This window comes from Cygnus olor, chromosome 19 (assembly GCF_009769625.2).
Source record: "Cygnus olor isolate bCygOlo1 chromosome 19, bCygOlo1.pri.v2, whole genome shotgun sequence".
Taxonomy (NCBI): domain Eukaryota; kingdom Metazoa; phylum Chordata; class Aves; order Anseriformes; family Anatidae; genus Cygnus; species Cygnus olor.
Genome location: NC_049187.1, coordinates 1,582,864 through 1,609,112, shown reverse-complemented (window position 1 = coordinate 1,609,112; position 26,249 = coordinate 1,582,864). Strand labels below are relative to the sequence as shown.

General features: G+C 43.2%; 1 protein-coding gene across 7 annotated transcripts; it reads right to left on the bottom strand.

Moving 5' to 3' along the window:
• Window positions 1-30: 30 nt before the first annotated feature.
• Window positions 31-26,243, bottom strand: FKBP15 (FKBP prolyl isomerase family member 15). 7 transcript variants are annotated; one of them, XM_040531631.1, is made up of 29 exons: window positions 26,104-26,243; window positions 25,493-25,602; window positions 25,083-25,173; window positions 24,395-24,464; window positions 23,359-23,433; window positions 22,165-22,263; window positions 21,536-21,685; window positions 20,480-20,548; window positions 18,864-19,007; window positions 18,268-18,413; window positions 17,447-17,495; window positions 16,590-16,709; window positions 16,239-16,338; window positions 15,376-15,479; window positions 13,819-13,912; window positions 13,220-13,329; window positions 12,713-12,823; window positions 11,914-12,008; window positions 11,137-11,239; window positions 7,527-7,698; window positions 6,895-7,031; window positions 6,419-6,574; window positions 5,588-5,740; window positions 5,128-5,220; window positions 4,549-4,659; window positions 3,901-4,008; window positions 2,939-3,699; window positions 2,365-2,452; window positions 31-1,925 (listed from the first exon to the last, which is right to left on the bottom strand). In XM_040531631.1, the coding sequence occupies exons 1-29, from the start codon at window positions 26,154-26,156 to the stop codon at window positions 1,851-1,853; spliced, it is 3,747 nt and encodes a 1,248-aa protein (XP_040387565.1). In that variant the 5' UTR covers window positions 26,157-26,243; the 3' UTR covers window positions 31-1,850. The 7 variants fall into 7 exon arrangements, with proteins under 7 accessions (XP_040387565.1, XP_040387567.1, XP_040387566.1 ...); XM_040531633.1 differs by having other exon boundaries at window positions 5,588-5,725; XM_040531632.1 differs by having other exon boundaries at window positions 25,083-25,170.
• Between the last annotated feature and the right edge of the window lie 6 nt (window positions 26,244-26,249).

The following is a 26,249-nucleotide window of genomic DNA, read 5'->3' as shown; positions in this document are numbered from 1 at the left end:
GACTAAAGTAAAGTCCATGCAAACAAAAGATACAGGTTTAATTGCACTTTATTTTTCAAGAAGTGAAATGCAAATCCTTCAGGTTGTCTATCTGTATCAGAAAACAAGAAGTGGAATGTGTTAGTAGTAGTCAGGACCTGCACTAGGACACTGCCCCAGAGAGGGCTTCCAGAGGCCCCATCAGTATTTATGCTCAGACCTGCACATAGGAAGGGAGCCCCAGAAGATCAGGGTTTCACACCCTGTCACTGTTCAGCACTGAATAATTATTCTGTTCTTTGATTCCTGGAGCAGCTTTCAAGGAAACTTAAGCTAAGTTCACCCTTTGACACAAGTGGCCCCGTGGCTGGCTGTCTCACAGGCTTTGGGCTCTGCGCTTGGCCATTTGTCACACACAGAGGGCAAAGCAGGGACAGGGACCTGACAGACTGCTACCCTGACGCACAGGAACACCCAGTACTTCTACTCTTTTCCCCCCAAGAAAATAGCATTTAAGAGGGCAGAGTTCAAACTCACTTTGGAGAGGACAAGAGAAGGCAGTGGAAGCTAAATGGTAGCAGAATTATTTTAAAAACTTCAATTTTTATTAATGGAAGAGGGTGGTGGCGCTATTTGTTTTAGAGACACTGTATGAACTGCTTCTACTAAGTTGCATCAGGTGCTAGTGAGCCTAGAAATAAGAGTGCCATGAGAAATCCAACTTGGCTGCCCAGCTATCTGTCCTCACTGCTCTCCCCTCTAGCTCCACCTAGACAGAGAAGTTACAGGAACTTACACCCCAAGCCCTGGCTGCACAGCAGAGCCCCGGTCAGGCTGGTTTATACATGTCCAACCACCATCAGGTTAACTTGTGCTATGCTCATCACACCTAAAGCAGCGACAGAGAAAAAGGCACAGGAGAGGGGTTTGGCTGCCTAAAGTAGCTCTTTCCTCTCTGAAAAAGAGCACGTTACACATCTGCATTGCTGCTTTCTCTGGCAGTGCTGCACAACCCAGCAGAGAAAACCTCACCTCTGCATGCAAACAGAGAAGAGATGAGCTGTCCGCACAGGCTGCGCACTGAATCACTTTCACAAGGCTTTGGTGAGCCTCAAGCTCCCCTGTAAGCCACAGCTGGGGATCTGGCTCCTCACAACAGCAATTACCCGGTGCTACCTGTGGGCATCGGCCCAACAGAGCCCGACCTCCAGTACCACTAAAGGGTGTCTCTGCCCAGCAGGCTGCAGGCCAGCGAGCCCATGTGTGCTGCAGCTCTGAACGTACAGCAGCACCGACCTGAACCTGTCAGCCCCTGGGGTTTCCAGAAGCTGTCTGTGCAGAGCCTTCAGCAAGCATCCGCCTGCATCTCAGCTGGATCTCCCACAGCACTCTAAGCCTAAGGAGATGAGGTGGTGCAGAGGCGTAGAGCCTAACAGGAATATTCCAAGATCATCACGGGGGAAGGAGAGGAAATTTTAGTCTGACTTATGAAAATAGTTACCTACTGCAGGGTCCTGCCAAACTCGTTCTTCTGAAGCACTTTACATAGCTCATATTTGCATAACGTTTCAGATTAATGAATCAACGGTTCACAGAAGTAGGACAGCAATACAACCATGCAGCGAGACTGGTCAGCTCCTGCAGCCTGTCCCACCCTCTGCGCATGTCTGTCGGGTCAGAACGACGGGTCTGAGTGCCCAAGAGTGCAAACCAGAGACGCTTGCTCTCAGGCCCTGTCAGCTTGCAGTACAATAGCCTGGGAAGTCCCTGGTTGTTCACAACTGTCCCATATCTGCAGCTTGTTAAGTGCTAAGTGCACGGGAAGAGGCCGTGCCCAGAGGAGAGGGCACACAGGCTCACCAGCCAGCTCTTCATCCCAGCCAGTCCAGATCATCATCGTCATCATCAGCAAAGAGCGGAGCAGGAGGGGGGCGCCCCTTCATGCTCTGGAAGTCAAAACAGGGAGAAATTTGTCAGTCTTAACAGCTTCCCAGTAATTAGTAATTGCTATGCAACCCTGGCTCTGAGATCTCATCAACTTTATGGAGCCTCATTATCGACGTTTTTGTATTTCTCATACAATGGCTTAATCTTCCAGGAGATGCCTACAGGCTAAAGGGATAGGGGAGAGGAAGACTAAAAACCTTTCAGTTAACCTGTGAAGACTTCCTAATGTCATGCCAGCAGGAGTTTGTCGTCACCACCTCAGCCCATGCAACTCCTCCAAGCTCAACAAGAAACAAATCCAGACACTGAAAATTTATACGGAGAACACATCGAAGCTCCAAGCTCAGCAGGCAGGAGCCAGCGAGCACCTGCTGCCACAGGAAGGATTTTTCAGGGAAAAATGATTCAGTTTAGTGGAGTGGAAAGACAAATACATACCACTTCCTCCTCATCCTCCTCTTCAGAGGGAACTTGAGGCTTCAGTGGTTTACGAGATGTTGTTTTAAAGTTGTCATCCTCAAAGAGGCTAGAAGACGACAAAGAACAGTTTACTTGCAGACTATGGGATCTTAGCTTCCTTTTACATGTTATATTAAGAATGATGTAAAAGCCTCGTCACCCAAACTGCTTAGGGTTTTGAGGCACGTGCTACTTGCCAGCGCAGGACAGTTCAGTAACAGGACCTGGCAGCCATCTATAGCAGATCCCAGAGGAACTGCACACCCCCCGCACTCAGCTGGGAATCATTCACAAGGGACAATGGCAACACCACCTCCACCCAGCCACCAGCTGGTTCTGCAACTGCCTCCCCGCAGAGGGTGCCCAGGACAGCCTGCGTTGTGCCAGCAGCCGGTTGTGCCTCCCAGGACTAGCAGCGTGATGGCACTCCAGCCCTGCACGCATGCTGTGCCAGCCACTGGTGGGGCTGAACCCCTCCCTCGGTGCTGCCACACCGGTCCAAGCTGATCAGCAGGAAGACAGGACTGTGGTGACCCCTGCAGTCATACCTTACCTGGAATCTTTTTGCCTGGGGCTGGAGTCCAGTTCCTGCTGTTGTGGGATTTCTCTGATGACAGCTGAGCTTCTCTCTGCCACAGATACTGAAGCAGGCTCCTGGTCAGAACTAGCTCCATCTGAGAGGTCTGTGCAGTTTCCTCCTTCACTGCTTAAGGGAGGGGGCTCTAAGCCTCCCACAAGCTCCTCTGCCTTCTGCTCTGCAGATGCCTCCTCTGGAAGCACAGCCACATCCACTTCTCCAGACCCGGTTTCTAGAGCAGAAGGTTCTGCAACTTCTGCCTGCCAAGATACTCTGGAGGGACTGCGTTCAGTCTCAGCTTTCTTGATGGGGCTGCTCTCCTGCCTCTGCCCAGCTAGGACAAAGTCCTCATCCACCTTGGGAACAGCCTGTTCTGCAAGCTCAGGCTGCTTATCAGGATTTAGGCAGGACTCTGCTCTGGAAGAGAGGGACTCCTGAGGGACCTCCTCCTCTTCTGACACCCCGTTGCTCTGTGCTGTCTGCTCCTCCTCAGGCATCCTGGCCCCGGCAACCAGAGACGCAGATTCACCTTTCTGGTCACACACCGGGGAGCCTGTGCTCACTTCTCCAGGACCAGCTGGGCAAGCAGCACCCTGTGCAGGGCTGTGCTGCACAGACTCTTCGTGGCCTTTCTTTGCTCCAAACGATCCCTCCGGCCTCCCTGCTCCAGGTTCTTCTGTTTTACTGTCATGCTCTGATTTCTCCTGCTGCTTGTTGAGTAGCTGCAGTGTTACAGTCTAAGAAATTGAATGGAAAGAGTGTAGGTTATACGCTAGACAGACAAGCCATCACAGATCCCTGTGTGTTCTCCTACTGCCGGGCTGCTTCACCACCCACAAACTTCTGCTTCTGCTGTTTCAGATTCACAACACTTTTTGTTTTAGCCAAAGCCTTAATTTCTCACATTTACCACCTCATATCCCTTATTGCTGTTGTACCTTAATAGTGTTCATGACAACACCCAGAACTGTCCTGCCACTGTAGGTCTCTTCCAGTTCAAATTCACCCCGAAGAGACTGAAATACCCCATTCATTATTTTCTTCACCTGGAAAAGAGTAAGAGGGAAAGAGATACAATTCACTAACATGTGAAGCACTGGATTCAAGAACAGATACTTCTCCAGGCAGAAGAGCAATAAACCCAAGCAAACACATGCTGTTTCAAACAATCCACTACTTTTCAAATCAGGAGTTCCAACAAAGCAGAACGCATCGTGTCATTTAATTCAGAACCATTACCTACACAGCAAACCCATTTCTCCAAAATGGAGGCAGGTTGTACAAACCCAAGGCAGACACTTCTCCCTTACTACTTCAAGTTATTACTTCAGATTTTCAATCTAAACTTAAGATTTAAGGTTTTAAACTAAGAAAAAGCAACAGTGGTCATCAGGAAGATGTCCTTTGCTCCTCTATGGACCCTGTTACCAGAGCCATGGTGCTTTTTTTAAACGGAGAAAAATGCAAAGAAAATGGTAAGGCTGTTTTTATCTGTTTTTCCTTCTCATCTCTGCTCAAAGAAATAATTTGGGAGTAAATAGAATAGATCTGCTCAGTAAGGAGAAATTTTGTATAGTCAAACTCACTTCTTCTGTGAAGTCCGCAGGTGAAGATCTGTCCTGATGCTTCTCCAGTTCTTGGATGCGTTCTTCATAGCGAGCCTTCAGTACTGCTACATCAGACTGCAAGGCTGAATACTGCCAAAGAGAAACAAAAGTTAGAACAGCTCCATAATGAAATTCAAATTCAATAGTAAACCTAGTAAACTTTTAAAAAAAGTGAGGTGTGAATTGCTGAGTGTAGACTCAAAAGCAGGGCTTTTATAGAGTTGCAGAAGACTACTGAAAGTAACACCAGCAAAATAAAGAAATCCAGATATAGCCAAGCACAGACAGACACAGCCAAATCCTTGGAGATGCACAACCAACCATGTAATTAACTCTTCCAGTTCACATAATACCAAGAATGGGCATGGCATTATTAAGATGCCAGTGAAAGAAGGGCTAGGTCTCATCATTTGGCCTGTTCTGGTTTGCTGGAAGCAACACGGAGTTTTTCCTTCCCTCTCATATTCCTGAACTCATGTTCTTGTTATTTAGGACACGTGGCCTGAGGCTAATCATTACTGCACTACAGTTTTCATTCAGCTGTGTTATCCCCTTCACCTTCTCTCTGATAGGCTCCAGTTGTTCCAAACGTTGCTGAAGGTCAGACAATTTTTGCTCCTCTGCTTTTTTCAAGTGTTTTAGAGCCCCAATCTGAAAGACAAGAACTAGAGCCCATCAGTTTACAGGCCTTTTCGATGTCACCAAATTCAAGACTATTTCAATAACTGTTTTTGAGCAGAAATATAACTGTATAGACAAGCAGAAGAGACTACAGCTGTTGCTTTAGTTTGTCAGCGTTGACATCTCAGCCCTAGCTCACTCAAGGGTTGCAATAGCCAGCTCACCCACCCACCAACCCAGTGTAACAGATGCAAGTCCGGACACATCCTGTGGACTAGATCAAATTCCACAAGCAGTCAAGAAGTTTGAAGTCAAGCCACAATCAGGTGGCAGAGGACTTGGTTACAGTCACTGGTTGTTCAGCACTGTACTCCAGCAGTAAGGAACAGCCCTTTACCTTCTCTTCTAGCTGGGACACCTGCTGCTGTAGGGAGTCTCTCTGCTCACACACCTCCTGGTACTGCCTGGCGTGCTGCTCCTTGGCCGAGGCCAACGTACGTTCACATTTGGCTTCCCACTGGGATTCCAGCTCTGCCTGTATGAGCGATAGCTGCCCATCACGTAAGAGATCATTAGAAACAAACACATTTGATTGGTATTTGCATAACAACCGGCTGAAAGCTTAGGGTCCAAACAAGAGGTGGGAAAGCAATATCTCCTGCCCTAGGCTGCAATGCCTACACAGAGACAGCAGCCATCATCATTAGAGTTCAATTCCAGCCACAATTCTGCAGGCTGGCCTAAAGGGCTGGCCCAGACTTCAGGTCTCTTGGCATATTTCTAAGCAGTCTTCCACCCATCAGCAGTCATGTGTTCATCTCTCTACTAGGAAATGAATTTGAGGTCTCTCCTTTCCTCAGATTGACATTCTCTTTAAGACAGTCTAAACATGCTGTGTGCCAGTCTGCATCACTGCTGCATCAAAACTTTGCAGCAAAGTCAGGAGCCTGTGACTCGAGTCAGAATGACTGGGACCTAGCAGCCTACTCAAATCATGCCCTTCCTTAGAGAGGCATCAGTGTAAATCCTGGAGTCAGAAGTAGTGTCAAACACCAAGGATATTTCAGAAAGACAAAAAAGGGAACCCTATGCTGAAGTTCACCCTTAAAAGCAAGTGGCTAATGTCTTCATTCTTTCACTACCTGAGCAGTTTTCATGACTATTTTCTACCTGTAGATTCCTTCAAGTTTTCTAGACACCCATTGGAGAAGCTCCCGCAACTCCTCACCTGCTCTGCTGCTGCCTGGTCAGTCGAAGTCCTCGCCTTTTTCAACAACTGTCGAAGCTTGTCCAGTTCCTGCTGATACGACCTGCGTATTTCTTCCATCTCTTCCTCCGCTTGAGCTCTCTCTGAAAGGGATTTCTTCTTCCTCTCAGCAAGATTCTGCAATAGAGAACAGGACTCAGGCATAGGACAGACTGCACGAAAGTAGCTTCTCTTCCTTTTGCTTAAAGAGCTTGTTTGAAAAGAATCATATTTCAAAACAAAGCTGAAATGTATTTTATAGATAGGAAGGTTAGCATACTATCAGGTAAGAAAACAAAAGGTCATGTAAACACAGAGGATCCACCAGCACAGGGATCCTTGCCTGCAGATGATTCACTTAACCTACACATTTACAAGCAAGATCAAGTTTTTTTTTTTTTTTTTTAAGCAGACAGCTGTAATTGTGAACCTCTCTGCAAGGCTGGCACAGGACGTACCTTTTCAAGAGTCTCCTTTTCTACTTTTAGGTCTGCCAGCTCTTCTTCCAGTGCAGTAATCTTCATGTCCAGGTGTTTACGGCTCTGCTTCTCAGCTTTGAACCTAGTCTGAGTGTCCTCAGAGGCTTCTTGGAGCTCTGCAAAAAACACGCTTTACCGTGGGTTTCAGCACTACATGTTTCAGATTAAGACTGATAGAAATGAACAGTGCATCTCTTGCACAATGAGAAAACCTATGGTTTCTATCTGCAGCAGGAACCCAAATTTATTAAGAGCTTCTTCTGTGAAACGGGACTGTTTATACCTCAAACCTTCGTCCAAACTTTTTAAACCAATAGAAAATTTAGCTCCTCTCTAAGATGTTAAGACAGTAAGGCCAAGAGCTTGCTTCTACAAAAGGAACCCCTGTGACACACTGACTTTGTTCATCAATTCAGCCCACTGTCCTGTTAGCAGCAGCTAGGATGCACATACCCTTCAGACATTTCAGTGCATTTATATTCCTTGATACCCTTGTGACTGACTCTAGGGAAAGCAGGAATAAACACCCCAGAAGAAAAAACCCCTATGACTTACAGAAGCGGAAGAAGAATGACATTAAGTGCTTGTTCTGTGAGAGCTCCGAGTCTTACCCGCTAACTGTGCTTGCAGTTTGTTGAGCTGTGTCTCATGTCGCTCTGCCTCCTGCAGAGCAGCAGAGAGCTGTTTCCGCAGGTCCATTTCCTTCTTTTTGTGGGCAGTCAGCTCCAGTTGCAGTTGGGAAACCTGTGCTGTGGCAGCTGCTAACTCCTCCGCAACTTTGGCCTGTATCACAGAGCATGGAAAAAGGAGGAAGAAAGAAAATAACAGGGTAAAAAAGCATGAGGAGGCACCAGAACTGTTCTCACAGGAAGAACTGACAAGGTACAGAAGACCTTATCAGGGCAAGTGCTGGGATCCAGCTCCTAGAAGACACCTCCCTGTTGAAGAGATACTAATAACCTTTAGCCATGTTACCAAGAGTCGTTCAGCTGTAACCTGTCCAGACTGACTAGAGAGTTATATTAGGCCACCAACAACCTCATCATATTAACTTATGTCAGGGAGTTTTCCCAGGAAAGCTTAAACATATTTTTAAGACTAGTACCAGTGCTGGTGGCTCTGCTCAGAGTTGTCATGCTACGACAGTATCTACGCAAGTAAAATCCTGGACTGTAAGACCTAATTACCCTCAATAAGCTTACAAATCATTGGAAAGCCCCACAACATAGGCTTGTTCCAGCTAAATAAGCACCTTCTCTCCCAAGCACATAGCATGTAGTCACCTTGAGGTACCTGCATGCGTAACGCTGCCATGGTTCTCACATTAATTTGTTACCCTGTTTAAATTTAGTATTGCTCAAAGTCAGTGACTCATGGAAAACCAGTTAATGACAGAGCTTGTTAGACTACTTGCAAGCAACATGTTAGGAGAGGCTCAAGTCATCAAGACAGACACAAAAGCTACGTTCCCGTTCTTGTTGTGTAGGATACACAAGATTCGGAGGATGCTCTGCAGAGACAGAACTACATCTGTCAGAAAATCTCACTTGCTGCAGGGAACACCTGAACAAATTGTATATCTATGCTTACATTTGGGTTCCTAACAGGCTTTCATGGTTTTTGAAACCAGTAAGTTCTCCTGAACTGGAGCTTCTCTCAGAGACATCTCCATGAGAAAACTACAGACTGACCACCACCTTCTGGCAGAGAAGAGCCGTAAGCAAAATGTTTCCAAACATGGCAAAGATGAATACGTGCTGACTTCGAGAGCTGGGATTCTACACCATTAATTTTTAAGAATCATTTTGACAGAAACTGTCTAAAGACAGATCTGCTTTCTTCTTATGTTTCCATAAACATCTCGTCACATTTCAGGATATTGACTTCTAGCATGCTAAAAACAAAATAAAACCCCACAGCATATCTAAAGATTATTTTAACACTTGCTATTATTTTTAAGGGCACGCAAAGAAAAGTAAAGAGGAAATTCTATGCCAGGATCTATGCCAGGAACTATTATTAGACTTGCATTTCTGCAGGGAACACTTCATGTCTATACTAGCTCAGCTCCAGCCTCCAACTTTCAAGTAGTGAAAATATGTGATCCATACCTGATCTGATACGATCACATCCCATTTCTCCCACAGAGGAGGTGAAATGAGCAGCGTGACAACGTTCTTCAAAAGGGCTCCCCAAGAAAGAGGGGGCCAGTGGCTACGCTGCCAGCTATAAAGCCTTTCCCCAAGTGGAAGATCTGTGCTAATTTAAGATCTGAGGCAGTTCTTCTAGCCAGTTCAAGAGGAAGCTGGGCTGGCACTATCTAGGGCACAATCAGCTATCATCTACACAGTCAGCAGACACTGCCTCACCTGGTCCCAGCCCCGATCCACTGGCAGCATGTGCTAGGAAGAGAAAGCAGTGACAGGAAACAGGAAGAGTTAAGAACACAACTTGAAAGGCAGAGACATTCATCATCATCAGAAAAGCTAAATGCTTCATTACAGGAGCCTGATACATGCCAGAGAAGCACTTAAATTTTTCCAAGGACTGTAAAAACTTAAAGGTAGAAAAGCCTGGCTTAAAAAGAAAGAATCTAAAGAGATCCTTACAGATACCTCGCACACCACGTGGATTACAGAGGAGCAGTCAGCAGACTGGCAGTCAGCAGGTCCTACACGTGACTACTATTTTGTTGCAGTAGAGAGTGCGGAGCACTACCAATCGTTACGGAACATAAGCCTAGATTGAAAGCTGTGATGTGCTCTGCCAGGGTCAAAGATCTATAACCCCAAAGCAGCAAGTTACTAATATTTTTCACAGAGACCCTGTCTACAGATGCCTGGCCTTTATTATGAAGTAAATGGCAAGTCCCATTTTTTTACGTAAAGAACAGATAAAACAGTTTAAAATTCTCTTCCTTGTTTCTTACCAAAAACTACACGTGCAACTGTCCACAGCAGCATAGAACACACTACGTTAGATAAAAGACAGAGGAAGGAACACCAGGCTTCAGATTTACAGTCAATCCTCCCTCAAAGCTAGGGAAAAGTTTCTCTAGTGCAAGTCACGGCTTTTCTAGTCTAGCCTGAAGTCTCTTCATGTAATAGTATTGTCACCTAGGCAGTGTCTGCTCAGTCAAGTGGAGTCCTACTGCAGGTAATGTCCAAAAGATTCCTGAAGATTTTCTGATACTTCTAGAAGACGTTCTCTCCTCAAGTTACTTTTCTACTTTTCATGCAAGCAGGATGTTGTGCTCATTGACAGAAAAGAACTGTATTGTTTCAGTCTGACTTGGCTAGAATCTCTTACACTCCTAGTTATAGGTATGCAACCTGGGCTCTCAGTGGAAAAATACAGTCGACCTTCATCTGCTCATATCAGCAGATGTGCATCAGCCATATATTACTTTGTTTTTACCCTACAGACTTGCTAGCACACTTTTGAGAGCAGCTGTTTCCATCACACTTAGGTGCACCAAGTCATGGTTCTCATGCAGAGCAAACATTTTTATTTGTACTGGAGAGATGCACAGCTCAGCAGGAGAGCACAGTGTAAGGCTCAGCCTAGTATAATTTTAAGCTGCTAGAGAAAGCATAGAAGACACCATGCAATTATGGATCTCAAAGCTGGCATACCTGGGTTAAGCTGTTATGAGTGCACTTCACAGGATAAAAAGTCGATTTAACTGGTTTAAGAAGCTCTTTCTCAGTAGCCTCTTACTCAAAAACACAATACTCTATGCTAAAGACAGTATCTTTTGATTGCTATAAAATGTGTACCAAAACCAGAATGAAGTAGCCCTAGCAGGAAATTATTTTTCTTATAGCTACGCTCAATCTTTATGCCAGTTAAATAGAAGAAAACTCCTCAGAAACTCTCAGCACAACTAAGTGATGTGCATTTTCAACCAAAGCCCCACGGCACGCACAATACCTCAACATGTTGGCCATATACCTATGAAGTTAAAAGAAAGACACTGTTCTTAAACTAAGAATATTTAAGCTGTGAAAGCACAAAGATCTAAATATTCTGTGCTGCTTTTATCATGAAAGCCATTAGAACATCCCAAATTTTTTTCAAAACTGCTTTCAAAACATAATTTGAGAACTGCAGTGGCCTTGCAGAAGATCTGACTTGACTACAGAGATTTCAGCAGGTTTTACTGCAACAAGCCCCCTTCCTGGCTGCTGACAGAAATCTATGCTGTCACCATGGTTTTACCTTCTCTTGCTCTGCATGCAACACTCTTGCCTGTGTGTTTTCATTTGTTGTTTGCAGTGAATGGTTCCTCTGCTCCATTAGCAAGTTACTTTGTTCGACGTATCTGTGAACAGTTGTAGATGGAATGAGCATTTATGTAAATAAGTGACACGGAGCAAAAGGTGATCAGACAAGAGGCAGTACTTCAAATCAGCTTTCATTAATGAGAAGTCCCAGATGATTCTGCACAACATCCTGCACCAGGAAGTTATCTTAAAGTGGAATGGGTGTGCCTGACTTTCAGCCCAGATTATATCTGTTCAGATATGTGCTCCACCTCTCTGATACTAGTTTAATGCTCCTACCATAGAGTCAAGATTTTTGAAAATCTGGTAACCACTGGCCTCTGCTATTTCCCTGAAGAAGTTATTCCCCTTCTTAAACTTAATGGAATACAACACTGGAACTAGGAACACAGCTTCCTGTACAACTCTTTCCATTTTACTAAAAGGCTACCAAAAGCAGAATAACTCCTAGGAACAGAGAAAGCACACTCAAAGAAGATGGCTCAAGATCTTTCCCTTTTACATATTTACATTTACTGTAAATCCTAACTTTGGAGATACACCCCACAAAAGATAAACCATGCAAGGACAGAGAGGGCTAAAAATAACATCAGTACAAAAAAAAAATCAGAACATCTCCATCCTAGAGAAAGGACACCCCCCAGTTATGCCTGTGTGTGTAAGCCAGATACCCTTTACAAATGCAGACACACCATATCCTTTCACTCCTTACCTCTGATTTCGTTCAATGAGCTCGCTGATCTTCTCATTCTGCTCCTCAATCCGACTGCTCTTCTCAAATATTTCTTGCTTCAGTCTCTCATTCTCCTAAAGTACAGCTTAACATGAATATTCAACTTACTCAGACTTCCTTACACCACTGCCTAAATCTTTGTCCTGTACAAATGGAATGCAGTGGTGAGGCTTATCACCTCCTGTGGCAATCACAGGCCATCACAAAAAGGCACCATGCTAAATTCAGCAGGAATCCTGGAACAGGACAGTGGTTGCCAAACCATGTACTTGGTAATAATATTGCATCTGGTTGACTTTTTCACCCTCAAGAAAAAAAGATTGTAAAGCTGCTGCCTAGAAAGACTACAAAGCAGAAGGCAGGTAGCAACGAATAGAAGTAGATGGTTCTTGCAACATGGTACTTCCTCTGTGAAACTCCCTTCTGCAAGACATGGTGGGTTAAATGCGTACCAGTTTAAAAAGAGGCTGAGTTTCTTTCACATGAACTCTCTGTCAAGGGCTATTAAATACAAACATATAAACTCTGGCTCCTAAAGTCCCCAAACTAACTGTTGGGAGGTCAGAATAGCACATGTTTGTGTGCCTACACGTGTGCTGTGATGGAAGTTGTTGTATACCACATGCTTTTCCCTAATCAGCTGTTTTTGGCCACACAGAAATAGAACACAAGGATGGATGTACATTTGGGCCAAACCCATACAGGTATCCTCATTAGGAAAAATACAGTGGGCTCCAGTTCATGGAGTAAACAGTCAAGTAAGGCTGCCTACACTTACCTGGATTATACGTTGGATGTTGCTCATGATCATAGAGGCTTCCATAGTAACAGAGGAAATACCAGGCAGTAGTGAGGTGTTACCAGCATTTTGTTTCTTCAACTCCTCCACCTGCAGGGATAAATCAAGCCAGATGAAATGAATTTATGGATGTAGGTAAGAGTCAGACATCTGCCAATTCACCTTTCTGTCTGATGAGCTCTAGGGCACATGCTACAACATCAACTGTGACACCTCCTGAAGGGCACTGAAGCTCTCCAAACAAAATGCATATGACGTTTAAGAAAATAAGCAAAACACCTTCCTTAAAGCTGGTATTAACTTTTGCATAGTAGCTGAATTGCTACCACTTTAAGGTCTGATAATACTGGATACTGGAATTTTCATTAAGTTAGGACATGCTTACAAGCTTAATGTAGGCATTTAAATAGAGCCAACTCCCCAGACTACATGTGGAGAGCAAATTGCAGCAACTTTGTTAACAAGCCTGTCTATGTCACACATTACCTTTGCAGCCAGATGATCCATTTTATCTACTACTTTGCTAACAGCCATTCGGATTTCAGTGTTATGTTGCCGAGCTTCTGTCATCAAAAAGGAAGTAACATCCCCAGGTGCTTGAATGGAAAGGAGAGAGAGAACTACAGTCACAAGGGAGAATTTTCTGCATACAGATGTACCAAAAGCAATGTTTAGCAGTTTGCAGCCTATCAGATCGGATGACCACTATTTTTCCTCACTGCCCCACACACCTGCCCTCCCCACTCCCCCGTCAGCCTAGCATTTCTAGATAGTTATTAGAAACTAAACAGTTACATTCACAACTGGAAGCATCAGCTATAAAACACCTTGAATAATACATAACCTTGGGAATATACCTAGATATTGCCTCCCCTTTCACGCTGCTCAAAGTTCCTTAAGCTAAGAAAAAGTATATTTACTGGGAAGTATTTCCCCCTCATTGGTATTAAAAATAAGGACTTGTGAAACAGTACAGCATTACAGACAGTAAAAGCGTATGTTACCATTGCTACCCAGATCACCATTATAAAGAGCTCGCTGTTGGTATTAAAAGCCTCTGTAAAGCACGTACTTTTTAAACATACCTTGGTAAGGTGTGGGATACAGCTGGCCTACAGGCTGGAGCTGAGAAGCAGATGTAGCAGTTTGGGGGTAAGCAAGTGGCATTCCTGGATATGGCTTGCAGAACAAATTCAACAGATAAGAATATATTGTGATATTTTCTCCCCCGCATACTTAAGAGGTCTTCATGTCTTTTTAAACCCCAAAACAAGGATGATATTTGGAAAGGAAAAAAATAAGAGCATGGAGCAAAAAGTCAAATTACACAACAGTCATAGTAAAGAAAAAAACAAAAGCACTCTTCTTTAAAGAAGGCTTAGGTATGTGTTCATATTACAGCTTAGTAAGTTACCTTCTTCACTGAAGCTTAAGCAAAAGCATGTATGTTACCCTGTATTTGTGGCAGGCAAAGACCGGCACAGAGCTCACTGGATGTGGGGTACTTTGAAGTTGTGCTAACTTGAACATGAGAGTATTTCTAGGTAAGGCTCACAAAATGCAACACAATTTGACTGCAACTTCCCTTCTCAGTGCTCAGCAGAAGCAGCTAAATAAATTGAAAAATGCTAGGAGTACTTCACTCATTAACATATTAAACAACTATCAGTTTACTCTCTCAGGAAAGCAAAAAAAGTATCTTGAAGCTTGGAACAAGTATTAAGATTTCAAAACAGGGTTAAACTTTCAAATAAAACTAAAAAAAGTACATCCAAATCACTGTGAAGCTAAAACTTCACTTTAATGACTTATTTCTATTTACTCAGAAAAGTTCATTTTTTTCCTGTTACTTGCCACAGCTGCTGCAATTTCAACATGAGGAAAACAAAGCCAAAGCACCACGCCAGTTTCTTTCTTTACATACTGTTTTTATTCATTACCAAGTGTTTTCTCAATCTGTACCTTTCCAAAATAAGGAGTGCTTCTACATGGTATAGACCACTGTTTGATTTCCAGAACCTCCTGAAAATAGCTTAAATAACTAAAAAAGTGTATGATAAGCCTGGATTTATACTTCATAGAACTATTTGTACAATGGCTTTGTTCCAAGTCTCCATTATCTGTTGTAAAAAAACCACACCTAGTGTGTGTTAAGCCCCTAAGAAGTTTCCTTGTTAGCAAGCAGGTCACATCACTTAACAGCAGTGGCACCACAAGCCTTTTAAAAGGATTATTCTTTTGCTAGATGAAAAGTGACCTGCAAGCATATTAAGTGTGCAAGTGAGCTCTCACAGGAAAACAGACCATGACTGAGGAAAACCTCAACTAAAATACTGTAGTTTTCACCTGCCCTACAAGTACTTGGAAGTTTGTTTTAGTCACTACAAAAGCTGATATTGAAAAAGGCTAGTTAATTCTTAGTTCATCTTTAAGAAGCCATCAGCATACAAAAACCCTTTCTAATCAAAATCTAAGAGGCACGTGACTGAAATTTGAGAATGCCAAATAGTCACAGGAAGCAGTCTAGGATTCTCATCCTTACATGTTGCTACAGAGTCCTTGCTCCCAGCAATGGAGAGGACAAGAAGGACTTCTGGGAAGAGACGAAAGTGCTAATATTCTCCTCGATTCAATTTTGGTACCTGAAAGCCCTGTGCTCCTCCAGGCAGAACTGAATGGGGTTGGATTGTTGCAGGTATTAAAGCAGCAGAAGATACCGGAGGCATAGAACCAGATGCTTGAGGTACTAAAAGGGAACAAAGAAATCCAGGACATCAGAAAGTAGGTAGAGATAATTTACCTTCTCATGGTTAAAATTACTGAAAAGACAAAAATTTAACACAAGCCTGTCTGCAGTCTTGTGAAAATCAAATCCAGCCAAAGAAGAGAGTTGTCTTTCACAGGAACTTCACTCCTAACCACACATTCCATTTAGACAAACTTTTTCCACTCAAAAGGTGCTCTGAATCGACTGACACAAAATGTTACTCAGGCTGACACTGAAGACTGCTCAGCGGACCAATAGCTGACATTACTACTCTATCATGGAGAGCCAGGTCAAGTCCACGCCAGGACTGCTAGCCTTCTAATGCTCTTGGCTATTATTTCCATCATTTCCAAACAAAAGATTTTTCTGTCTAATGGAAAATGATTTAACTGTTTCATTTACAATCCACAGAAATCTCAGATGTCCTAGAAATCTCAGTGCCACCCCAGTACACACAGTGATGGGGTGACAGGGCAGCTCACACACTTTGCAGCGTGGCTGCTTTTCCTCAGCAGCGTACACGAGATGACAATGCAGATGCACTCCAAGGACTTCGGTACCATGCTTTATGAATTAGCCTACCAATGGAGCTTTGGATCAGCAACTCTTACTAGAAGCTATCTATCAGTTCCTACTGCAGTTCCTGACAGCAATCCTCTACTCAAACAGCCCTTGTATTTGAAGCCTGCAACAAAGATAAAGTTCTCTATACAAAACCCAGCCTCACCAGCATATTACCTTGTGGTGACACTGTAGGCAGTACAGCATGAGCTGGCTGTGATGGTCTCATGGAAGATGAAGCCACTGGCTGCGATGCCCCTCTCTGCGTATTTGGATCCTAAAAACATTTCTACATATTAAAATGAATGTTAAAGAACAAATTAACATTTTGAACTCAAGACCACTTGAGACTAGGTGTTATCCGATTAACCCATTTGAACTAGACAGGAATACTGCAATTGTTAAAATCTTTTGCCATAGAAATAGAATATGCATTCCCTGTATAAATAGACATTGCTATGGATTCTCCTTTAAGGAAGTCACATAGGAAGCATTAAAAAAGAAGTCACACTGAAGTCATTAATGTACCTCTATTTCTGAGTCACTGGAGTCAAGCTGACTACCTGCCGTCCCAGCAAGGAAAGGCAGCATGGGCTGTCCCATTTTAGCCATCCGAGAAATTAACTTCGCCTTTGCTACATTTGGATTCTGAAAGAAAATGTTTACAGTTACTTTTCCTTTGCCTCTTAGCCCAGTATTTCCAGACAAAATAGAAGAGTCTAATCCTGCTAACTGCTTAAAGGCACTGACTTAACACTTAAAGCTCACCTATACAAGCCTGGTTCTTTCAACCAGAAAGTTTTTTTCCCACCCAATCACTGACAAGCATGCAAGATAACACTACGGATTTGTTAATCTGGCTTACTTCATATACTCTCCTTCTGGGCTGACATTACTGCCATTACATAGAAAATCCATCCCTGCACAAAACACAGCAATAGTAAGGAAGTGATGTGGAAAAGTGTTTTCTGTTAAGAACAGTTTTTTCTAAATTAAGCAAGATGTTCAGCAGTCCTTTCTGTCCTCAGACACACACAATCTTATTTTCATGTAGCTAAATAAACTTATGTTGAGTGTCCCAATTACTCTTCACTAACCATTTTAAATTTGTCCATTTATCTGAGAAGACAACTGGCTTTGTGAGCATCCACATGGGCAAAGTAACTTTGTACTCAAGAGTAGGAACTGGGACTCAGAACTGGGGCTGAGATTCATGTTCTGCTAACCCCTTCAAAAACAAGACATTAATCTACTGCTAATAACGCGAACATTGAGAATGCCTTGCATGACGCTCACTTTATCTTCAGCAATACTGAATTCAAAGTTGAAATTAACTAAGCTTCCCTACGTAAGGCTCCAAATTAGTCAGGAAATAAAACACTTACTGCTAACTGTTCACTGATGGAGTTTGACTTGGCCCGAACAGCTGGCTCCCTGAAAAGCCAAACAGATGTGTTAATATTAGAGATCAATCAAGATGCAGTTTAGGATTTAGTATTCTGCATTTATAAATAAGGTCAAATACAGCTCCCCCTGCAGAACTGTTTTCTTACATTTCTTTAGCTTACTTTTGGAGATACTTTGCAACATTACCTGTAGATTTCAGAATGTTATTATAAGGAAGTTGTACAGCTGTGGAATATCTGATCACAGAAAAACGATTTCGTCAGTTCCAGTAAGGGCCATGTGCTTGTACAAACAATTGTATCCAAGTCGAATAACAAACTGCTTACTTGTGTCAAGAAAACAACAAGCAGTTAAACTTAAAAACTATTGCCTAAAAAGGACAACTGGCCCATTTAGTTAAAGAAACAAGTGTCAGTGTAAAATTTGTAATTAAACAAGTTAGCCATGACCCAAAACCAACTTATAACTACACTGCCACCTGAGATGAGAAAGCTATTGTAACAATACCTATACAGCTTAATAATGCTAGATCTCAGTTACACTGTAGATCACCAACATCTTTCATGTGTGCCCATTTCGATTTAAGTCTGGAAGTCAGCATTTGAGCAGAAACCCTCCCGCAGTACTCGTCACACAATACTCATCAGCGAGCACTCCTCTGCCACACTGATGGCACTAAGTTTGCACATAGAGGACCCACGTTTGCCAATGGACACATTAGTACAACATGGTCTCTGATGTTTAAGAGCATTACCATCTTTTAATGCAGCAAGTTGTTTTTAACCATGCTCCTGCTTACCCAGGCTTTGGAGGTATTGTAGATGGAGGCAATAAAGCAGTGTCTGCAGAGAAGCCATCTGAGTTGGGTACTGGAGAAGGTGCAGGAGAATCCCTTGAACTAGCGCTCTGTCCATCTGAACCAGAGCCTTCCTTTACCAGCTTCACCTTAAGCAGCACATAAATAAGACTTATTCCGGGCTCCCCAAAAGGGTTTTCAGCAACTTACTGATTTCTGATGACTACTCCTTTGTCAAGTTTATTCACTTCAAGTAAGAACATAAAACTGAGTTGGAACTGGAAGAGCTGAGTCTTTATAATTTGTCATTCCTCACAATTTAGAAATTTTTGAAAAAATTGACCCACAAATAAGACAATGAAGAGATCCCAGAACAGTTAGAACAAACATGTCTTAGTAAACAGCCTAGAGGGATTTGTGTTGATTTTTTTTTAAATTTTAATTTTAAAAAGATATGCATCTTCCTGAGGTATTTGGTTTATAACAGTTTCTGAACTGTAGATCTCATGCCAACAGCTGGTTTTTACCTTGCAGACAGACGCCGCCACCCAACAACCACAAAGTAGATGTAAAATAAATACTTGAGAGGAGACACTCACCCGCCTAACCTCCACCTCAAAAACTAAAGTAGAGTCTGGAGGGACACGGCCAGACACTCCCTGAGTCCCATAGGCCCAGGCTGGAGGAATAATGAGATACCGTCGTCCTCCTTTCTTCATCCCCACCATTCCTTCTTCCCAGCCCTTCGGTATTCAGAGACACCAGAAAATAGAAAGCAAACAGCTTGATTAGTGACATTACAGTTTCTTTTAATTACACTGATTAAGACTACTCCTTCGGTTATAGGAGATTTCAGAACACATATGAAGAACTGCTTGTAAAATCTTACTCATTTTAGTGTGCAGCATTAAAACTGTATCTTGTCTTGGGTCATAGAGGCCTATTACAAATTACAACATTAACTGAAGCATGAAGATGCAGACTCTGACATGTTCATAATAAAATCAGATATAGCAATCTCTAACACGAAGGCTGTAGGCTTCCAGGTCTCCATACAGTTCTAGAACCCTGGTTCAAATTTTACATGCCATAACTTAAGCAGCTACCACAGATTACACTATCTTGGAAAAAAGAACTACACACTGCATGCAGAAATTCAGCAGTTGCACATAGCTGGCAGGGGATACAGTGGCAATTTCTCTCAAAATTCAGGGAAAGAACAGGATTCTAAGCTGTTGAGAGATCAATTCCTAATTGCTATGGTTAGAATTAGAAAGCACCCACAGAAAACAGTTACTGGCAAGGAGGTTTAGAAGTCAGAGCAATGCAAATTATTAAACAGATGCAAGCATTTAACAGGGTGACTACTGCAGCCAGACAACATTAATAACAAGAGGCATGGTAAAAAAAAAAATAAATAGAAAAATAGCACACCTCTAAAGAACAACTTATTATAAGTCAAATATGAATTATTCAGGTGATGGAAGCGACCTGAACAAGAACATCTCTGATTCACAACCTGATTTTACTGAAAGACATAAGGGAGTACCTGGGCTGAAAAGTTGTTACATGGTCAATATACTTGCACTTTGACTTATAGTGGGGAAAAAAACACTCTAGGCAGTGGTATTATCTTTTCTGAAACCATTCTATTTGTCAGTTGTCTTGACCTTTCCATGCCCTTCTTCCAGACAGGACAGAGGAGTTATTTGATCTTCGTAGCTATATGGTCTGAATTTTTGGATAGATCTGTGTGGAATCAGGAGTTGGACTTGATGATCCTTATGGGTCCCTTCCAACTCAGGATATTCTATGATTCTATTCTATGATTCTGCTTCTGAGGCACAATGAGTGGGGAGAACTGTAATTTTTTTCTCAAACTTAAGTTTTCCTCTTTGGTCTCAGGGGACCCTGTTTCTAAGTAATTAAGTTACCTCTAGAAAACAAAACAAACACACCCCACACCAAAACCTGCTCTTGAAAATGGGAAGCTTCCTATTTTCAAAACAGGACAACTTCCCAGCATTGCCACAGAGAAGGAGACCTGGCTATCCTGTGCAAATTAAGAAAACACACCACTTTGAGTGAGTCACCATTAGTGTTTCCTACCAAATGAAACATGTAACAGAAAGAGCATATAAGAATCCTGATCAAGGTCTTCAGTAATTCAAAGATTTGAGACAATTTTATTATAATGAAATTCCAGAAGTTCTACCTTGATGACCTTTCCAGATCCCAGCTTAAGGCGCAACAACTTGTCCTTGTTAATGTTTGAGTCAAATACCTAGAGAGTTGAAGAACAAACAAAAATCACATGGATTTCCCAACTCTTGAAAGATTCTGAACACTACTTCACACACTTCATAAACTTCTGTGATTTCTTGTGTACTATTTCCCTTCCTGCTACCTTCCAAAATTAACTCAAAACAGAAAACAGAGCATTGCTAGAGTTTCTAGTCTATTGCACAGTACAATTTCTTGAAGTGAATGAGAGCTGGAGACTGACTTTAAAATTGCTTCCAACTTGATGGTCAGAACAGGACTAGTCCCAACTAAAACACACTACACAAACAGAACTGTCTAGACATTTCGTACATTGAACTCAGACATGGGTGGCTGAACAACTCCTATAGGAGATCAGAAGCAAACTCTGCCATGTGTATCACTGGCTTTATGGAGATAAGCATGCCAATCTCTGAAAAGCAGGCCAAGAAAAAGAAACAAAGTACCCCAAAGATGAAAAATAGGAAGCCTTTTTTTAACTGCTAAAAGATATAACTGAAGGTGGATGCAAATGAAAAACCCTTTGCTACAAATCATAGTAACAGTTAAACCAGAAGTGTTTTAAAAAAGGTAGTGCTTTGGAATATCGAAGTATATCTTTTGCCTTTCTTTACAAAGGAACAGTATAGGACACAGTTGTAGAGGTCACAAAAACAATCTATTTATCATTTGCAGATGTGCTTTATGACATACAGTCCTCTTCTTATCCCTTCATCAAGCTGTTTCTAAAGGAGCATAAGTAGCTTCAGTGGCCCTTGTCAGTGCTTTGTTTAGTATTAATGTGAGAGTACCTATGAAGTTAAAAACATTTCAATCACCTGAACGGTAATGGAATCCCTTATTATTCTACAGGTAATACACTTGACCTCAAAAAAGTGCCATAAATGACTAAAGAACCTTTAAAGCACCAATACTATAACAGAGGCGGCAGGTTCCTTCCTGAGACAAATCACACTCACACATTAGTAGGTGGCAGAAACATCTTTACCTGTCCAAGCCCATTGTTCTGGAACAGCCAGCCTGTATAGGCAATCTCCAGAGAGTCCCCTCCTTCGACTCCCTGCCCTTCTCCAAGAAGGAGATCCTGGTAGAGGACTGAATCGAGCACTGGGGAGCTGTTGCACTTAGCAATGCACACCTGCAAAAGGAAAGCTTATCAGCATCTCTGGCCATTAGAAGATGGGCAGTTTCCACTAGGACTCATTACAGATCTGACGCATTTCTTACCATACTGATCAAGCCCAGATTATAGCTGCATTCAAGACGTGTTTCATGCTCCCTTGTGCTGAATTTTGCTGAGCTATGTAAGAAGGAAATACCCTCTGCTCTATAGAACTCTATAGAACTGGTGGTTTTAAAGCAAACTTTATCAGAAAACCTACCAGAAATAACAGGCTCCCTGTCTCCAGGAGGCCTGTAGCTAATGAACAAACCTCAGCCAGGCTCTTCACAAACCTGCCTCAGTCACCATTACGCAGATACTCAAAGCTGAACTTCAGTGGAAAAGTAAAACTTTTTCACCTTTCAGCAATAACATGCTCCTAGAGGTACATCTTCATTTGCCTGTAGTTCAAACAGCAGGCAGCAAGTCATACCTTGCACAGAGTGAGCAGTTACCTGTTTACCGAAATCCATCGCTGCCTTTTCTGACTCAAACATGATTGACCAGTTTTGTCTCTGATCATCATAGAAGGTACTGTAATTGTTGGGTTGAACCTGTGGGAAAGGAAATCAGTCCTACATTATATACATGAAAGATGTATTCAATTAAAATAGAACATCATTAAAAAAACCTGCATCCAACAGAAGCTTAAAATAAAAGCTAATGAGATGAAGTAGAGGTAAAAGAAGAATCCTGCCACATTACCACCCAAGTTCAGAATGCAGATTATTTCTGTGCTCGTTATAATGGAAAAATTGTTATAACTGAAATACTTGAGCAAGTATTACGTTCTTCATAGTTGCTGCAGCTTTAATGTGATGGTTCTTTGAAGCTAGGCTCTACTACACTGACATTACCTGCAAGAAATCTCCTTCTCATAAGTTACATTTAGACTTCCATATTCAACCAGAAGAGTCACTCAGTACTTAATCCTAAAAAAATTAATTTTACCATTAGTTGGCTACACAACCCATTAATCTTTTAAAACACCCTTATAGAACTAAGGAGCACGCTAGAATCCTGCTCAGAAATTTGGACTGAAGTTCTACTATTTCAGAGCAGAATTTCTACCTATCAACTAGGAAATTCTGTATTGCCTAATGACAAGCTAAGAGCAACAAATCAAAACACCTTTTTTTATGTAAAACCAGAAGAAAACAGAACATACCGAGAAGTTACATTTTAAGACTTACAGTGTTCTAAGTTGCTCTTATCATCAGGAAAATGCTGAGTATCAGGTTTCAGAGAGGAAGCACTTCCTCACCATCATTTCCATCTGCTTGCTCAGCTGTATTCTCTCAGCCACTTAACTATAAATTATTAGCAAGAGGAATTTTGTTCTGTTGTAGAACTGCGAAACTCAAAACATTTCAGTGATCTAGAGGCACTAATACAGCTCCTAGAGCATTCGTACTTCCCTTTGGAAATCCACTGATTTCATAGGGCTCTGCAAAAGGCAGACGTAAGCCTCTTGTGCAATGCGTATTAGGAGAGCGGTACTCCCTGCCACCGTGACACCTCTTGCTAAGTCAGTCAGGTGTTTCATCTCAAAGGCTATAATCTAAGACTTCAGAAAACATTTCACACCAAATAGAAGTTGATTCTGAACACCACAAAGCACTGGATGCTTTTCTAATCCAGGGTCTTACCGTGAGCACGAAGCCTGGATGGATCCTTGCAGATGCGATCTGTTGCTGCTGACTGATGTAAAGGAGAATCCTGTACTGGATTCCATAAAGAATTGTGCAGGAAAAAAAAAAAGCAGACAAACTCAATGCTTTCAATTGTAGTGTGCTTTGCCATATTCTGAGCCTAGCACTACAGTATTGCCAAATACAGCTTGTAGCATCATTCTTCACAGCAAAAGTACTGAACGCTGTACTTAACATAATGTTGTAACACCTATTAAAGATGCTTGAAAACATGCAAGCTTTATTCCTGCAGATAAACAAAGCGGTTCAAAAATAATTCTTGTGCATTAAGCAAGATGCTTCAACTAACTCCACATTTTCCCCCCGTTGCTGTGTCCTTCTGCTGTCTCCATCTTTCCTAACTCCCCCATGAACGCCACACCTGAAAGCTGCTTGGGTAGTAGTGTACCAAAATATTTTTTTTCATCTTGCCAAAGCAAAAGGAACTTGGTGAGACAATGGGGATAGGAAATGCGCTATAAATACCAACGTCAAGGATGGATCAGAATATCCAATGTATGCTTTAAATACATCCCTTTCCTGGGCACTCCAGTGCCACGCTCTTACAGGAGTACTTGGGAAGGAAGGAGTGGGGAAGAGAGATTTTTGCTACCAAAATAACAGGACTTCACCAAAGCATCTCTGTACTATCAAACGGTCTCGCTTCATATCAGTTTCCATGTGCACAGATTTATGATCCCATTGTCAAAGAGGTTCCAAGCAAATATCAAAAATCACTTCCAAGAACACATGCAGTGCCCAAGTCACTGCAAAACATTTTGGGCTTAAGTGGGAAGAATTGTAAAAAAGAAAGATGTCAGCGAGGTAAACGACTGAGCCATAAATAATCCCAGGAGAGAAGGCAGGCATAAGCTGCAGTGGAACTAAAGACCTCCAACATCAAAAGCTAAGACATTCCGGTGGGCTCAGAGAAACATTGCCTCATACCAGAGTACTCTTGGCATGAAAAATATTACAGTGAAGCATTTCTCACCTCTTTAGTGGCATGGTTCCCCACTACAGCTGCTCCATACTTGCCTTGCTTTAAGTACTGCCCATTTGTACTGGAAGACAAGAGAGATATTCAGCTGCAGAACTGTCCCTGCCTCAGGTCTCTCTCTACCGTCACCAAGCTTTTCCTCTTTAGAGTTCAAGTCCCTTTCCCCACGCCCAAACGTTAGGCAACCTTTCTTAGCTTAAAGAAACTACAGCTTCCTTGCTTGCCCACAGACTACAGGAACACACATTGTGCAGTTTGAGTTGAAAATTGCTCTTTGCATGGATCCAGGACAAGTAAGCCTTTCCACGACAGCACTCTCAAACAGACAGAAATTTACTGCTGTCATTCTATGCTCACGCCTCAGTTTTCCACAAGCGATGAGACACAAGCATCTGACAGAGCTGGCCAGAAACGGTGCAGATGTCAGGCCAGCACTCCAGGCTGCAGTTTTCTGTAAGGCAGAGACAGGGCACTTGCTGTTTATTTAACTACATAACCCTGAACTGCAGCACAATAACCGAACTTTTCTGAGCAGAAATTTTCATTGACTTGTGTGTCTGTGAGATGTAAACGCTACCTCCATGAGATGCCTCTTCCTGCTCATCCAAAAATATCTTCCCTTATGATTAGGTCCCAGGCCCCCAGAGAGACAGACTCTGCAGAAAGCCAGTGCTGCACTTACTATCGATAAGCATGAACCGCAGTGGCCACGAAGACCGACGGCGCTCCTGAAGCTGCTGGGGCCACGGGTGCCTTCTGGGCCGCCTGACCTGCTGAAGAGCAAGAAGGAACCTTTCTTGGTGACACAGAACTGCCACAATCACTGTCCACTGACAACGCCACTAAACATTCCTCCCCCCAGGGAAACGTAACTCCAGAAGAGAATTTAAAACAAACAAAGAATGGTTTTCCAAAGTCACTGCAGGACACCAGTAACCCAGGCGTACAGGGAGCACTAAAGGAAGATAACACCATTAAACAACAGCCCAGTGAGCTGTTTGCACTGCTGCTCCTCACAAGGACCCATTCAGCCCACCCGACCCACGCTGCGCAGCTCCCTGTCCTTCCCAGGGACCAAGCCCCGTCACTCACCAGCTGCTGCTTGCCCCTTCTTGGGCTGCTTCGGTGCCGTGTACTGGAAGAATTCATTTCCCTGGCTTGAGACTGTCTGGTCCAGCCCAAAGAGAGAGGCCAACCTGGCACTAGAAATAAAAAATGAACTAAATTCACCTTACTGACCCAGGCTTTACAGGTAAGGACCACCATTAGTTAAAAGTTACACCAAACACAAAGCACTTGCCATCACTTTAGGCGTAAAAAAAACGACGCACGTTAAGTGGCTCTATAGCAACCACCTCATTTTGGAAAAAAGCAGAACTTTTAGGTGAAGAGGCCGGGCTAAGCAGCACCACTGCGTTTCGTTTCCCCAAAAACTAGCGTAAGGGACAAATAAGGAACGAAGCAACACCGAAAAAAATATATAATAATTTACTTCAAAGTAACGAGTAGGACTGCCTTTATATTCAGCAGGTCGCTGTCACGTTACTGTAACAGCACCGGGCACGCCGCCTCCGCTCCCTGGGCCCCTCCCGGGAGCAGCCGTCCGCCCCCAGCCCCCCGGTCCCGGTGGTCCCGGCAGCCCCGGACAGCCCCGAGCCGCCTCAGGCCCCTCAGGCCCCCCCGGCCGCCCCCCCGTCACCCACCCGCCGCCGGGCGCCAGGAAATCGGCGTCGTCCTCCTCGGCCGCACCGAACATGGCGGCGGCGGCGGCTGCAGCTGCGGCCCTGCCGGTGTCGTAAAGGCGGCTGGCGCCAGCGCGGCGCTTTACGGCCGGCGCTGGGGCGGGGGC

What these genes read in the sequence shown, in the direction of transcription:
- FKBP15 (XM_040531631.1), bottom strand. Translation starts at nt 26,156, where the DNA reads ATGTTCGGTGCGGCCGAGGAGGACGACGCCGATTTCCTGGCGCCCGGC. An exon ending in GCGGTTCATGCTTATCGATA is followed by an intron (nt 24,465 to 25,082) that starts GTAAGTGCAGCA and finishes CTTGTCTTCCAG; the next exon opens with TACAAATGGGCAGTACTTAA. An exon ending in TGCATGCAGAGCAAGAGAAG is followed by an intron (nt 7,699 to 11,136) that starts GTAAAACCATGG and finishes TCTGTGATACAG; the next exon opens with GCCAAAGTTGCGGAGGAGTT.